A 16,941-nucleotide genomic window follows, 5' to 3' on the forward strand; every position below is an offset into this window, starting at 1 on the left:
GCAAAGAGCCTGTCAGAACCACAGGAATGGGAGTCAGGTGGGGAGAAAGAGAAAAGGAAAGACAGAGCAGACAGCTGCCTGACTGTTCTTAGTGTTTAGCAACAAGGGAAATCGGCATTCACAGAGCCCTTTATTTACCAGTGGAGGGCAGAGGGGCATGCTGAGAGCAGGCTATGGGTCAAGGTTAAAACAGTACAGTTACCGCCTCATCATCTTGGACACAGTAGGGTATCTTAGGCTATAGTAAAGGTAGTTAAGGCTTAGCTAGAACTTGGGACCTGCTTGTCATTTAAGATGCTGTCTCATTCATATTATACTCTGCCCTCCTTCCTGCAGAAGATGCTGTCTAGGAAGAGAGGTGTCAAGGCTGGGGTTTGGATCTAGGGAGGTAGCAGAAGCCAAGAGCAATGCCTCGCCTTTCCAGCCAGTGCTGCCGTCTACTTCTGCTTGTGCAGAAGGGCTTGATCAGCCTCTGCAGACCTAACCAAGGCCAGCCTCTGCAGACCTAACCAAGGCCAGTTAATCCTAGGCCAGTTACACTGCTGTCTACTTCTGCTTGTGCAGAAGGGTTTGACCAGCCTCTGTAGACCTAACCACCAATCCTAGGCCAGTTATGCTTTTGCTAGCAACCAAGGGCTTCCCTCTTCAAGTAAACATGGAGAGTTTGGTTTTATTTAACCTTGGTTGTCAACTTGAAAGGAATTAGAATCACCGTAGAAACATACCTTGGGTGCATCTTTAGGGGTGTCTCCAGAAAGGTTAAACTAAGCAGGAAATGCTTGAGTGTGGGTGATACTATTCCATGGTCTGGGGTCCCAGACTAAGTAAGAAGGAGAGAGCAAGCTGAGTCCCAGCACACATCTCTCTGCTCTCTGATTGTGAACACAGCACCACCGTTGGCTTCACGATCCTGACACCATGCCTTCTGCTGACATGGACCACACCCCTCGACCTGCAGGCCCAACCCTTCCTTTCTTAGGTTTTTCTTCAGTTGTTTCATCGCAACAGTAAGAAACATAATTGATACAGAGGGTCTGGCAAAGTTAAGGTCCTTGGGATGGAGGAAAGAACGGAGAGAAGGGAATAGAGGCAAGAAAAGAATAGGAAGATATTAATGTTTAAGTACATGAGTGCAGCGTTCCACAGAGAACCAACGCCTCCTTCCCTGAAACTGTTTGAGCTTACTGGCGGCATAGAGCCTACTCTGGGGACACAGGAGTAGACAGGATCGCAGTGGATGTTGGGACCCTGCCTTACCACATACCTGCTAGGGCTGTACCATCACGGGCTTGCCCCTTTTTAGGATCACTGACCCAGAAATCCTTCCCTTCTGCCCAGTTTGGAGGTCGTAGCCTGCAGGGCCTGATGGAAGACTGTGCTGGCTTCATTTTGCCAGTGCTCAGATAACTAGCTCTAATTTTAGCTCTAGAACTGGTTCATTTAATAACGAGGTGAGACTTGGCCTCTCATAAGAATTCTAGGCCCTGCCTTCCTATCCTTCCCTCCCTCCTGTCGTCCTCATGCCCCCTCCCCTATTTGCAAACCACAGTCTTTAATGGAAACACAAACACATGTGAATTGTTTTCAGGGACTTTAGAAATTAAAAACATTTAAAAAACAAAACCAAAAAAACCAAAAACATGCCGATGAGTGGGCATCTCAGAGGTGAGTTGTCAACTCTGAGCAGTTTCCCTTTTTAGTACAAACTGTTCTAGATCAGTTTATGAGTGAGGACAGAGTAGAAGTCACGCTCTAGATTGACAGCACACAAAAAAAATCAATCTAGAGACAACTAGAGAGCAAATGTGGGTTCAGAGCTTTAGAGGTGAAGTGGTTCTTGAAGTCATTCAATAAACAGCAAGATTAGACACTAGATGCCTCAGATACCTGAAGCCCCACCTCCGAACACACACAAACACACACACACCACACATATACATACCTACACGTTCACATACATATACATACACTCACCATATACACATACTACACACACACACACACACACACACACACACACACACACACACACACACACATACACACACAGAGTAACTTTAAGCTAGGGAGGATACAAGCTAGTTACCATACAATTATAGGTAACTAGAGCTGCAGCCTTCAAAAGAGCCCATGGAACAATTCAGCAAAGCTTTTTCTTTTTTCTTTTCTTTTCTTGTTTTTTTTTTTCCATTCAAAACAAACAAATCAACTAAGGAGCAAAACCTTATCATCAAAAAGGAAAAGAAAGCTCACATTTTAAAATTAGCATCGACCTAGTATCTTGGTCACTTCTCCTACTAAATCTCTTTGTCTTCAGTATAAACATGTTTAGGGTAAGATTAGTTATGATTTTATTTTTTTATTTTTTATTGGATATATTTCTTTATTTACATTTCAAGTATTATTCCCTTTCCTGGTTTCCTGTCCATAAACCCCCTATCCCCTCTCCCTCCTTCATAAGGGTGTTCTCCCCCATCTATCTCTCCTTACCACACCCCCCCACATTCCTCTGCACTGGGGGTCCAACATTGGCAGGACTAAGGGCTTCTCCTTCCACTGGTGCCCAACAAGGCCATCCTCTGCTACATATGAAGCTGGAGCCATGGGTCAGTCCATATATAGTCTTTGGGTAGTGGTTTAGTTCCTGGGAGCTCTGGCTGCTGGCATTGTTGTTCTTATGGGGTTGCAAACTCCTTCAGCTCCTTCAGTCTTTCTCTGATTCCTCCAATGGAGGTCCTGTTTTCAGTTCAATGGTTTGCTGCTAGCGTTCGCCTCTGTATTTGACATGCTTTGGTTGTGTCTCTCAGGAGACGGCTATATCTGGTTCCTGTCAGTATGCACTTCTTAGCTTCATCAATCTTATCTAGTCTTGGTGGCTGTATATATATGGGCCATATGTGGGGCAGGCTGTTTCAAGGATCTTCATTGGAAAGAGAAGGAAAATTTTAACCACAGGGCCTGTCTCAGCCACCTTTCTTCCCCATTGGTAGCATGACATTGGCTTTCCCTCTTTGTTCCTGTCTTGTAAAGGCAAGGGATTCGTTCAGATTTTGTTTCATGAAGCACTAACCCGGATCTCTTATTCTGTTACCTATTCTGTCATAATGTAATTATTCCTGGGGACGTCTTGTTCTGCTGTGCTGTGCTGTGCTGGCTGTACCACAGTGCCGCACTGGTCAATCGGCTGTCTAGAAATGCTTTGTGAACCAAACTGAACAGATGCAGATCTTTTCTTTTCTCCTGTTGTAGATATATGAGTTTTAGTTGTGAGTTAAAGCTGACAGCCTAGGAAAAGGCATTTGTACTTTTAGGTGGAACTTAGTTGTCATTATTATTATTGTTATTATCATTATCATCATCATCATCATTATTATTATTTTATATTCCATTCCGTAATGATGCTTCTTTCATCCCCGGACCCCCGCCGTCTCCCTACACAGAGTAATGATCTGCTACTAATTACTTTGTGTCCTACTCTAAAATGAAAACGAGCCGGCAGAGTTCTAGGGGACAGATGCAACTTACACATTTATTTTGTCTTTTACTTAATCATTACTTTATACTCAGAAAACATTAACATTTTTCTAATTAATTTAAAGAGAAAATTGTATATCTACCATAAAACCATTACTTTAAGGAAGGGAACTATCTAGAATTCTCCCTCTCCCTCTCCCTCCACTCCCCTCTCTCTCTCTCTCTCTGTGTCTGTCTGTCTCGCTCTCTGCCGCCTCTCCGCCCTTTTTGGGATATAGAGGACTGAAATTATAGAATTCAGTATTTTTTATAGACAATGTGACCACAATAATCAGCAGGAAAAAGAAAAGAAAAGAAAATCTCTTGGAACTATGCGAGGCAAATCTACTAGCTAGAATTCTTTTTAATAAAAAACTTTTTATTGATACTTGGTGAGTTTCACATCACACACCCCAGTCCCACTCATCTCCTTGCCCCCTCATATCTGCCCTTTGCCCTTGCAACCTCCCCCCATAAAATACACACACGTGTACACACACAAACACACACACACACACCCCACAACCACCACCACTAATAACAACAACAACAAAATACATAGGGAACATCTCGTTGTGGAAGCTGTCATATGTCACAGTGCGTCCCACAGTGTATCCCTCCGTCCACTTATGTTCACTTGCAAATGTTCATTGCAATGAGTCATTGGTTTGATTCCAGATCTCTGGCTTCTGTGACACCATCAATACTGGGTGCTCATCAGAACTCCTCTTGGTTATCCTGTTGTTACCCTATGCCACGGAGAACTGCAGCTTTGGAACAGCAGGACTGGCCCTTTGACAAGTCCCAACTGTTCAAAGATGATATAGATTTGGGGTGGGCCAATTCAGAGCCCCGGATCTGGGTCTAGGTGCACCAGGTCTCCCTTATCCATACTGCTCCAGCAAGGCCACCCAATGCCACCACTGGCAGGTGACAAGGTCAACTCTCCCGCTCTCATGCCCTTGGTACTGGATAACCCACATCTGCACCTCCGGAGCCAGCTCCACTGTGATACCCAGTCGTGGTTCAGGGCCCACTCTCCCACATACTGCAGCCTGAGAGTGGCAGGGTCAGCTCTCCCACACGCATACCCTTGGAGCTGGCTTATCCACACCCCTGCCACCAGGACCAGCTCCACTGTGCTACCTGGGTCAGACACACAGACTGCTCTCCCAGGTGCTGCTGCTGCTGGTAAGAGATGGGGCCAGCTCTCCAGATCACTGAAACCAGCTCTCCCATGGTGTCTTTCAACGCTGTGCTGCATGTGTCACCAACAGCACACACAAAGCTGTATCTTGGCATTAAGATTCCATGAGGTCCATTTCGAGGATCGGATTCCTACACCTGTTTTTAGCTCCAAACACAAGCGGCTCGTTGCCCTGCACATTCACTTACAAAGCAGTAAAGACGTATTGAACACAGCCCCAATAACCGTCTATTTAAGTAAGTCCTCTATTTGGTTTTAATCAGGCCGCACTCATTGAGCCATTAACCTAATCCCACTGCTCCTGCAGCTTCCTGCCGTGCTCTTCTCTGGGTTTGGGACTACCCCTCCCCATGTGCTGCTATATTTATCCACCTTCTTGGCCATAAAAGGCTGGCTGTGGGGCCCTGACATTCTGCTGCCTGACCACATGCATTATTTTTGAACTGGCCCCCAGAATCCAGTCTCCAGCCCTGCCTCTTAACTTTTTCTTGGGTTCAGCCTAGGTGGGTCTTCGTTCTCTCCTGCTCCTCGGCTGCAGCAGTGGGACATCCCCCCACCCCAGAAACCGGTAAGTGACACAGGGGTGGCAAATGTACTCCAGTAGTTTCTGTCTGCCTTCTTGCCTCAGCAAGGAAGTAACAGAGGAACTCCTTGGAAGGGAAAGCAGGGCAGAAAGGTACCTGCCTGGGCTGGTTGGCTGTTTTGCCATCTTCTCTTGAAATTAAGCTGCTGTTTCTGGAACCGAAAGATCAGATCACGTTTGTCTCAGGTTCAATGAAAGTACTCTCTCAGGGAGAGGAGTCCTGAAGGGTTTGCAGATCTCCTCGAGTGCAAATTAGGTCAGAAGGATACAAATTCTCTTTAAAGCCACTAATTCAGGATCCAGTAACTTAGCTCTGGGGGGAGGGGGAGGGGCAGTGAACTCTGGCGTGAGAGAGGCTTGTGGACAAACTCTCGAGAGCATTGTGATATTTCTGACTTGAAAGTGACTGGATAATACAGAGGTGGCAGACCTGGCTCTACGATCCCGAAGCTATCTGCCTTCTGTAAGTAATTTCCATCAGCTTTTGGCCCCTGCTGCCAGTATTAAGAGTATTACAGTGCGGTTGCAATTATGGAGTTAGTATTTCTTCCTAACCTTCCAAATTATCTTTTTTAGAAGTTAGGTTTCAGAAGCACAGAAGACAAAACAAAAACAAAAACTAAAAAACCTTTATTTCTGACACATTCCAGCTGCTGTGTGTTGGCTCACTTGAGGAAAGGAAGCAGCTGGCTATACTTTGGTTCCAAGGGTCAGTCAGCACTGGTGACTTAAACCATGTTTACTTGTAATACATGACCCCTGTATATTAAATAGTAGATATTAATAACCTAAGTATACTTGGGGCCGATAATGAGGAATGGAAAATGGAATTGGGACAAGGCATTTAAATAATTTTTTGTGAGAATGATAGCATTTTGAACCATCTGGGTAGCACTATTAGTTTATAATACAGTGAAAGATCTTTTATTATTTGTAGTCACTCTGATTGACATCATTACAGAGACTTCCCTAACATTTCATGAAGATAATACAATGTATTCTAACCCTTTCATACTGTAAAACACCATCTAAAATTATTCAGTAAGTATAATTCTGCATATTTAGTAACAGAAAAAGCAAATCTATTTAAGGATTGAGGCACAGTTGCTTGCTAGTAGCTATCCCCCCCCCCCACTTAGAAAAATGTCATGTGGACTGGTATTTTCCATGGGACCTCAGATATATATTTCTGGAGTAAAGTTTGCTGGGTTTTCTTCTCTAGAGAGCACACATTGACTTTTTAAACAGCTTAAATAAAATCTAGTTTTAAATATGACAAAAAATTAAAAGGATTCGCTCCTCACTTAAGAATTTTAAACAAGACAAGTTTAGAAGAAAAAAAACAAACCTTTGCTTAAAAACAATGTTCTTACATATTTTTGAAAATAATATTGTAGGGGTTGGGGATTTAGCTCAGTGGTAGAGCACTTGCCTAGCAAGTGCAAGGCCCTGGGTTCGGTCCCCAGCTCCGAAAAAAAATATTGTTATACATGAGAGTATTTTTTAAAAAACTAGGGGGAGGTATCTATAAAATCACCATGTGCCCTCGTTTCCCACGTGGCTGATAGTCTTCCTTTTGGTGAACTCGTGATTTACAGAAGTAAATATGAGGGCTCTGCAAGCAGAAGCACTTCCTGCTAAGCCTGATAGCCTGAGTTTCATCCCCAGAGCCCTCATGGAAGGAAAGAGTGGACCGATGCTAACAAGTCGTCCTCTGTGCTCTGTGTCCGTGCTGTGACACACATGCACCCCCAGACACACAAAATTAACTGATAGACAGATATGACACTGCTAGAGCCACACTGAGGCCAGATTCTTAAAGATTTATTTATTTAGTATATATACATAAGCCGTAGCTGTCTTCAGACACACCAGAAGAGGGCATCAGATCTCATTATAGACGGCCATGTGGTTGCTGGGAATTGAACTCAGGACCTCTGGAAGAGCAGTCAATGCTCTAAACCACTGAGCCATCTCTCCAGCCCGAGGCCAGATTCTTTATATTCCTATATATATTTGCTCATCTTTCTATATGGAATAAATACCATTTTGCCCTTTTGAAATGTTTGCATGATTTGAAGGAGCTCACGTCTATAAAAAATTGTCAGACTGCAAGGTTTAGCTTTAGGGCTTTCCTGTGTGCAGTCACTCTCACCTGCCTCCCTCCACCTGGTAAAGGGTGTTACCGTGCAGTTTTAGCTGATCTGAGACTTGCACAAACCAGGCTGGCCTCAAATTCACAGAGACACCCACCTGTCTCTCTCTGCCTCCAGAGTCCTGGGATTAAAGGTGTGCACCACTGCCCAGAGATCTTCCTGGTTCTCAGTTTCATCTACGAGCCGTTGACTCCGAGATTTAGATATCCATCCTGTACTTTAAAGTCTCACATCTGGCTTCCCATTTAAAACCTCAGCTGGACTGTGTAGCAAGTACCTCGGATGGAGAACACCTCAGGCTGGTTTTGTGTTTTTTTCTCATCGCAAGATGATATTTTTGTCTCTTCCTCCTCTCAGATAATGGCAACCTCAGTCTTCTAGTTAGTCAGGCAAAAAGCCTTGGCAACATTTCACACTCCAATCGGATGGTCCGGTGACCATTGGTTATCCCTTCAGACCATACGAAGGGTCTGAGCCCTTCTTACTGGTGCTCTTATTAACATTAGCCAGAACTAGAGAAGTGACCTTTATATTTCTCTACTAGATCCACAAGAAGAGAGTGTCCAGGACTAGAAAGTTTAACCCACAGAAATATATTTCCTTTCAGTTCTGGAGCCTAGAAATCCTCCAAGTGTTGTCAGATTTGGACTTTTTTTTTTTTTTTAAATAAAGCTACTCATCTAGAGGACCCAGGTTCAGTTCCCAACACCTACATGGCAGCCCAGTGCCATTTATAACTTCAGCCCCAAAGGTCTTTTGCCCACCACAGGTGCCAGGCACACATCTAATGTACACACATAACATGCAGTTAAAACTATGATAAAGCTGCTGACGGCTTGTAGACGGCCTTCTTCTCCAATGCCTACATGTGGTAGTCACTCTGTTATGTGTTCAGACATGATCCTCCCTTTTATTCTGGAGATACCAAACCTGTCATGCAAAGGCCCCACTTGAATAAGCTCATTTCAGTTTAATTTTCCCTTTAAGGACCCAGTTTTCAAATGGAGTCCCGTTCTGAAGGATTGGAGACATTTTAGCATATCCATCTGGGGGAAGGGAGTCATAATTCAGCCCAGTACAGCCCTCTAATTGACCTCTTAGCTTTATTTCAACAGGATTGTCAGTTCAGAATCTTCTAGTAGCTTCTCAGCTCTCTGAGTAAAAGTCAAGCCCTTAGTATCTACTCTATGACCCCATACTATCTGCCCTTCACCTCTTTGACACCATTTGTACCTTCTCTGCCTCCTCCAAGTCTTGCAGCCCCGTGGTCCTCAGTTCTATATGGAGACTGATGCATTCCCTCTTGCCAGTACTTTTGCATGGGTACACCATCTGGAGCTCTCTCCAGACAGCCTCTTGCTCAGATGTCTTTCTCCTTTGTAGCAGTCTATAATGAGGATGTTTTACATTGTATCCCCTCTCACTTCACTCCACAGCTCTTAGTTTTCCTTTGTATCAGTTTCTAATGAGATGTTTTACATTGTATCCCCTCTCTTTATTCCACGGCTCTTAGTGCATTCTAATATACTTCACAGTGATTACCTCTCACTGCTGTCAATCTCCTACAGAGATTCCTACAGAATACTCAGCCCTGCCTTGGGCCACTGGAGTAGGATTTTTGTTGTTTCCCCCCCCTGTACTCGTACTGGGATAATTTCAGGCTCCTAGCAGGTGCTTATTTTTTTTTTAAATGAATGCCACATTACTTCCCATCATTCCACATTCTCCTAAACGAAGCACACATCAGAACAGAGTGTTAGAAAATTAGAAGTAGGCATCACAAGAGTGTTTGGGAGAAAGGCACCATAGCCAGAGAGAAAACTCTGTTCAGGACAAGAAATTATGGCTAATGATGGTGGTGCATGTGTGGGCCTTTGAAGAGGGGGATTGTGGGTACCCAGTTAAGCAGAATCTACATCCTTTCCCATTCACTTCTCAGAACAATTGCAGACTACATTTTTCTCCATTGGTTGAGATGAATTGTTCTTTGGGATCATTCAATAAAGAACTGATTTCTTGCAGGTTGCCTCCTCCCCTCAAGGGCACGCGATGTCTTTGCCTTTTTATCAGAGGTCCCACCAGCACTATGATCTCAGTTACCGTAACAAGGACCTCCATACCACCATGAGCCACTACCAACAGGAGAAGAAGCGCTCTGCGGTCTACACCCATGGCTCCACTGCCTACAGCAGCCGTTCCTCCGCAGCACACCGCCAGGAGTCAGAGGCCTTGAGGCAAGCATCAGCCGCCTCCTACCAGCAGCAGGCCTCGCAGGCCTACAGTCTTGGAACATCGTCATCCCAGCATTATCAAGGGTCTGAAGTCAGTCGGAAGACAGCCTCTTCGTATGATTACGGCTATTCCCATGGGTATGTCAGGAGCAGCCCTCCAACCTTGGGCACGTGCTCTAAATAATCAGATTTCCTGTCTTCTTAAATATTACAGCCCTGTTTTACCAGGTGTGTGTGTGTCGGGGTCAGGGGTGGGGGTGGGGACTGAGCACTGTGCCTTAACCTTTCTCCTCTCTGGGCTGTTTGATGTCCACAGAATTTCCAGGTCTCACTGGAGTGTCTGGCTTGAGTCATCTGCTATGGTGATATTTCTAGAAGCAGGAAAGTTTGGTTTCTACTCTGGCAGCAACAGAGGCAGAAAACATCTTGACACTCGGCAGGTTTTCTGGCTCTCGTGATGTTTCTGCTTAGAGTAAAAGCCAATACAGAATTTAAAACACACAGGTCCTAGGGCATTAATCCCCAGCAGAGATGCACAGGAAAATTTCAAGGCCTGAAAACCAATGCTCAAAAGTCTGAGCCGTTACTCGAGCGACAGATGTTTTCTTTGTCCGGAGTACTTTGCACAGAAGCGTAGCCTTCTCTCAGTGAGCTGAAGAAGAATGGGAGCAAGCAAATGGTGTGCCAAATTAGATTATCAACCAGACACAATGAGGGAGACGGCACTCCCAAACAAGAAAGCTATGTTAGGATGCTAGGAAGAGCAAAGCGTAGATGAAGGTTTGTTCTGCAAAGCAAACCCAGACTCTCCTTTCCTCGGGAACAGCAAAGGTAACATAAATGTGAACTATTATATCTAGAAATTTCCCACTTCGATCTCTTTGCCGGGGTGGGAGTAAAAGCTGCTTTCCTGACTGAGGTCTTCTGTGTGCAGGAGGGAAGTTTCCCTCTTTCAGGCGTTTTAATTTAAGCGTATGTATGTGTGCCTGCTGAGTTTATGCGTACCACAGGTGTGCACGTTTCCACAGAGTTCAGACGAGGGTGTCAGAGCCCCTGGAACTAAAATTTTAGGTGGTGGTTGTGAGCCCCACAGTGTGAATGATGGGAATAGAGCCTGAATCCTGTGAAGGGGAGAAGTGCTCTTGACTGCTCAACCATCTCTATAGCCCCAGGACACGCCATTATAGTGGTTTATAGGCTGTGGTCCAGCCAGTCTAACAATAGCTATCAACAGAAGGTCCAAGAACCCAGGAGTCCTTCGGTCTACAAAGCTGGATGTTTCCTCTGGTCTCCAGCACATGCCCAAGTCCTGAAGAAGTAGGTTGTAATGCCTGTGTAAGAATGGACTTGTCAGTGAGAGTGAGGGCAAACAGGCAAGAACAAAAGCTTCCTTCTTCCACATCCTTTCCATAGGCTGCTGTCAGAAGGTGTGGCCCCGATTAAAGGTGGATCTGCTCATCTCCAAGGTCTCGCCTCCTTAGAAGATCCATATTAAAATTGTGTTTTACCATTTCAAGTGATTTCACTGAGAAAAACAAATCCCTCACTGGTATACCCAACCACTTGGATTTTGGTGAATTCCAGATATGTTAAAGTTGACAACCAAGAATAACTACCACAAGCCCACCCTCTGTCAGCTCGACACCCAATCATATCTTCTCATGTCGTGATTGATTTCCAAATGAAAATAACAACCAGGTTATAATTGTAGCTAATAACAGTTCCACATACACCTTCAAATGCATTACATATTTGTCCATGTCGATATCATGTCTAACATGATATAACTATCCATCAAACAACTGAAATGCATTATAAATTTCAGAATAGGTGACAGTGTACCTTGAGGGATATCCCTTTAGCATCTCAAACCTTAATATGATAACCACTAATTTTCTCTTAACTGATGTACATTTATCATTGCATGATAATAAACCTGAGGAAAGAAAACACAAATATCTGTACAAATACTCTCTTAACAAATATGACAGAAACACTCCTGTCATTTATGATCTTTGTTTCTGCAACTGGTCTCATGGTCTTAGCTGGTATTTATAACTACCTGCCTCTACTATCCATCCTGTGTTTCCTCCAGCAAGAACCTCAGCAGGTTTCAAACAGCAATCTTACTGATTATTGGTTATCAAAAAAGAAGTGTTAGAGTGAGTTTTCAGTCACTCAAAGGAGGAGGCTGCTAAGACATCATCGTGCAGTGGAGGCTTTCCTGGGAGAAGCCCCACAGTTCTGCAGTTACCTTAGCTATGTTTGCATGTCTAGCCCAGTGTGTTGGGTAGATGTTTGTTTCCTCAGCCTGAGGCAATTTTTATTTTACCACTTTTAAGAATAAAACATTTTGAGCTGGAGAGATTGCTCAGCGGTTAAGAGCACTAACTGCTTTTCCAGAGGTCCTGAGTTCAATTCTCAGCAACCACATGGTAGCTCACAACCATCTGTAATGGAATCTGGTGCCTTCTTCTGGTGTGTCTGAAGACAGGCACAGTGTACTCATATACATAAAATAAATAAATAAATCTTTAAAAAGTGCATCAATTAACAGAGCATGCCTTTCCAGCCCTTAGGAATTCAAGGTCATCTTCAATTACACAGTGAGTGGGAAGATAACCTGAGCAACAAAACAAAAACAACAAAACATAACAAAACAAAAACCAATCCCCCCAAAAAAAGAATAAAACACTGTATGGGAACTAAAAAACCACATGTAAGATATATGCAACTTTTGGGCTGGAGAGATGGCTCAGTGGTTAAGAGCACCGACTGCTCTTCCAGAGGACCTGAGTTCAAATCCCAGCAACCACATGGTGGCTCACAACCATCTGTAATGAAATCTGATGCCCTCTTCTGGTGTGTCTGAAGAGAGCTACAGTGTATTTATATATAATAAATAAATCTTTAAAAATATGCAATTTTTTTTTCGGAGCTGGGGACCGAACCCAGGGCCTTGCGCTTGCTAGGCAAGCGCTCTACCACTGAGCTAAATCCCCAACCCCAAAATATGCAATATTAAATTAAGTCTATTTATAGCCTACAGAAAAAATTGCCAATCTTTAAAACATAAACATTTCAGGGCTATGTGGCTTATGATCACCTACTTCCTCTAATCCTCATCTCTGATGCATTGGGCTGAGGTGGATGTTTTATAATAAACGTTCTATCTTACGTCTTCTAAAGTTTAAGTGTAAAATATATGTCTGAGCAACTGGAAAAGGTATCTCTCTCTGGGCACACAGAATGTTCCTGGAGAGATAATGCAGTGGCCTGTGTGAATCGATGTGGAGAAGGCAGAAACTCTGAAATCCCTGACCTACAGCTGTCTTGGTGTCGGGGACAGTGACCTCATGAGCGCTTCTGACAGGTTCAGTAACAGAGCCTGAATTTACCTGGAATGTACGATGGCGGCTCACTCTGGTCCACTCAGACTGGGACAGGATCACTCCGCATATCACTGTCATAGGTCATATTCTGCCACGGGATATTCACCAGGACCTCGAGTTGGCTGTAAAAATGGAAATAGTGTCGCTGAGGAGAATCTATTTCTTTTAGCGCTTACTTCAAATGGGTCACCTTCCAAAGGAGAGTCGGGAGGAATTAGCACCGCGTGTGTGCGTGTGACAGCACCGGTTTGTTCTCCTGAGAATGTTCCATAGCTACATTCAGGAACTTCATTTAGGGAGGCAGCTGTCTTGCAGGGAGGAGGATTAGATGTTAAATATCTATTTTCCTGGACTGTCTGCACTGGGTCTACAGAGATGGTATTTTTATTATCCTGAAGTTGGTAGCTAATTTCTTGTATATTAATTTCATCTTCCCAAGATAGAAGAATTGATAGACTGTTCTACGTTTATATTTTTTAAATGTTTTTTTCTTTAGCTCCATTGCAAACCATTTAATCTGATATGCTTTATTTAGACTCTGTATGGTATCCATATTTCTCTATAATCTGAGATATCATCTCAAGTATTAGTAATGGGACAGGCTTTTTGGAGAGAGTGGGGGATCTTGCCGTGTAGCTTCAGACAAACTATTTTTTTTAAAGATTTATTTATTATATATAAGTACACTGTAGCTGTCCTCAGACACACCAGAAGAGGGCATCAAATCTCATAACAGTGGTTGTGAGCCACCATGTGGTTGTTGGGATTTGAACTCAGGACCTCTGGAAGAGCAGTCTCGGTGCTCTTTTTTTTTTTTTTTTTTTTTTTTTTTTTGGTTCTTTTTTTTTTGGAGCTGGGGACCGAACCCAGGGCCTTGCGCTTCCTAGGCAAGCGCTCTACCACTGAGCTAAATCCCCAACCCCGCAGTCGGTGCTCTTCACCACTGAACCATCTCTCCAGCCCAACAAACTATGAAAGGAACAAACCGTGAGCATTTCCCCATTTCTACCCCACATCTTACTCCACTGTGTGTGGGGGTTGGTGTTCATCAACAGCGTGCGATGTTCAGACGAGACTGAGTTCAAGATTCTTGGTGGGAATAGGACGAGCTAGAAACGGGGCATGCTGGGAGAGAAAGTGCCAGTGCTGTCTTTTTCTTCATATCTTTCAGCATAAAAAAGAAAGAAAGCTGATATAGCCCGGAGGCAGCTCAGTCTCTCTTCTTTAGAGCTAGGAATAAAGATGCAGGCTCAACATCTCTAGGTTGCTTTTAAGTTTATTCTGAATGGAAGGATTCCTCCTGCTAAATGAGATATCTGGATTGTGAACAATGTTGCTACTAAAGGCTCTTTGCAGCGGAGAGGCATCCCTCTGCAGTGGATGTAAGCACTAGGCTAGGTCTATTTTTAGCCTGTACTTTGTGGTTAGATGTCCGATGCTAAAGTGTAAAGTATGGAGATTTAGATGTGCTCAGGGCTTGGCTGACCTTAGTGCGTCTTAGTTGGTGTCAGTGTGGCTGCCCCACTGATTGGTTACTATGTTATAAAACACATTAAATGCCTTTAGTACATGGTTACATTGAGGAAAAAAGACCCTCCCCCACAAACAGGACAAACCTTGTCAGAATGGCAAGATTGATGATTTATATAGCAGTGGTATCAACAATAAGTGTCATCAATGAGGAATGCAAGGGCTCTGTGTGTGCACATGTATGTGCATGCAGGTATGGAGACCATAGGTCAATGTCAGGTGTCCTTCTCCATTACTCTCCACACTTTCGAGTCACACAATCTCACTGAATTCTTTAGAATTCAGCTGGATTAGCTGGATAGCAAGACCCTGGGCTCCTCTCATGTCCATCTCCCAGTGCTGAAGATATAGGTGTATGTTTTTTTTTTAATTTTTTTTAATTTATTATATCTAAGTACACTGTAGCTGTCTTCAGACACACCAGAAGAGGGCATCAGATCCCATTACAGATGGTTGTGAGCCACCATGTGGTTGCTGGGATTTGAACTCAGGACCTCAGGAATAGCAGTCGGTGCTCTAACCACTGAGCCATCTCTCCAGCCCAGATATAGGTGTATGTTAAACATTCAGCCTTGTCCATGGGTTTTGGGAATCCCCATGCTTTTATAGCAAGCTTTACATCCGAGCCATAGTCCAGCCCATGTTCTGTAACTCTGGCTGTTCTACTTTTGCTCCACTTTCCTCTAATCCTCAACTCTACAGGAAGAAATATGACACCATTATGTTGGTACTTAAGTATACTGTAAGAGGGCTAGCAATATGGCTCTTTGGGTAAGGTGCTTTTGCCAAATGGATTGACCTGAGTTCAGTCCCTGTGCCTGGGGTGAAATGTTAGGTCAGTCAGCACCCTCCCTGCTGTGGGGAAGCCCGAGGGAACTGTTTCAGCAGACATGACCTTTCCCAGCACTCTCTGGGAATGAGGAAGCAAATTTGATGTCACATCTAGTCAACCCCAGCACCGTCTACGCTGTGATGTGTCAATGTGGCTTGTACCAGGAGAGAACAATTGAGTTTAAAAGAGGCAGCCTTAGACACAGGCATCTTTATTCTACTGTTAAGTGTCTGCCCAGAAAACAAGGAGCAAGCTCTCCCATTCCTGGTATAAAATGGATCATGCTGGGTGTGGTGGCTCACATCTTTGACCCCAGCACTCAGGAGGCAGAGGCCAGCCTGCTCTACAGAGCGAGTTCTAAGACAACTAGAACTATGCAGAGAAACTCTGTCTCAAACAAAACCAAAACCAAACAGCAAACAAAAGCACTGTTAGAGGACCACCAACACTAGACGCTTGGTCATTACAGAGGCTGACAGTTGCACAGCAAGCTGTGACCCTTAGTTTGACCCCTGGAGACCAAGGAAAAGTAGAGAGAGGTGTTGGGTATTATGTCAGCTATAGACTCTTCATATAGATAGGGTCCAGACTTCTTGTAGGTCGAGAAAGTTCCTTTCTGGTCTCATTTTCTTGAGAGTTATTTAAAAATATTCACTTTTTCTGTTCTGTGTGCTTAAGTATACGTATGTGTACCATATGCATGCTGGAGCCCGAGGAGGACAAAGGATCCCCTGGGAAAGAAGACATTTGTTAACTGCCACGTGGGTTCAGGAAACTGAACCTTGGTCCCCTGCATGAACAAACGTGTTCTTGACCACTGAACCATCTCTCCAGCCCCCAACGAGAGATTTTAATATATAAAAATTATATATATACACTAAATTTTGTCAAAAATTTAACACCTATTTTAGACGACAATGTGAGTGAGTTTTATTTTTTATTCTATTGAAGAAAATGAACTTGGAATGACGGGGGATTACTTCCACTTGGTTTTATATCCTATTATACTTATTTTTTAAGGACTGGGGTTAGAGCGAACATCTCTTTTGTTGGTTTGATTTTTGAAACAGGATATCTCTTTGCCTTGGCTGACCTGGAGCTCACTAGACCAGACTTTGAGGTCGTAGACCTCTGCCTCTTGGTTACTGCGATTACAAGCGTATGCCACCATGTCTGAAATCTATTAGATTTAGGGTTTTTTAAAAAATTCTTTATTTATGGTTATGCATGTGAGAGACTGCTCCTTTTTTATGTGTACCATGTGCATACCTGGTACCCAGGGAAGCCAGAATGTTGGATACTCTGGGACTGGAGTTACAGATGGTTGTAAGCCACCATGTTAGGGCTGGGAATTGAACCTCAGTCCTCTATCGGAGTAGCCTGTGCTTTTCACCACTGTGCTATCTTTCCAGCCCCAGATTCAGCTTTTCAGTGCTTTGTGAAATTGTTTATGCTTCCACATTCATAAAAAGAACACTGGACTGTGGCCATATCTGG

At 43.9% G+C, this 16,941-nt stretch overlaps 1 protein-coding gene across 5 annotated transcripts in view; it reads left to right on the forward strand.

Moving 5' to 3' along the window:
• The first annotated feature begins 5,234 nt into the window (after nt 1-5,234).
• The window catches only part of Myom1 (myomesin 1), a 129,285-nt gene continuing 117,578 nt past the window's right edge, over nt 5,235-16,941 (forward strand). For 3 of the 5 annotated variants that reach the window (NM_001191584.2, NM_001432105.1, NM_001432107.1), the window contains 2 exon segments: nt 5,235-5,288; nt 9,482-9,828. In NM_001191584.2, coding sequence (NP_001178513.1) covers nt 9,509-9,828 — 320 coding nt within the window. In that variant the 5' untranslated portion in view covers nt 5,235-5,288; nt 9,482-9,508. 5 annotated transcript variants of the gene reach the window in all.

This window comes from Rattus norvegicus, chromosome 9 (genome assembly GCF_021556685.1).
Source record: "Rattus norvegicus strain SHRSP/BbbUtx chromosome 9, alternate assembly SHRSP_T2T, whole genome shotgun sequence".
In the NCBI taxonomy this organism is placed as follows: Eukaryota; Metazoa; Chordata; class Mammalia; order Rodentia; family Muridae; genus Rattus; species Rattus norvegicus.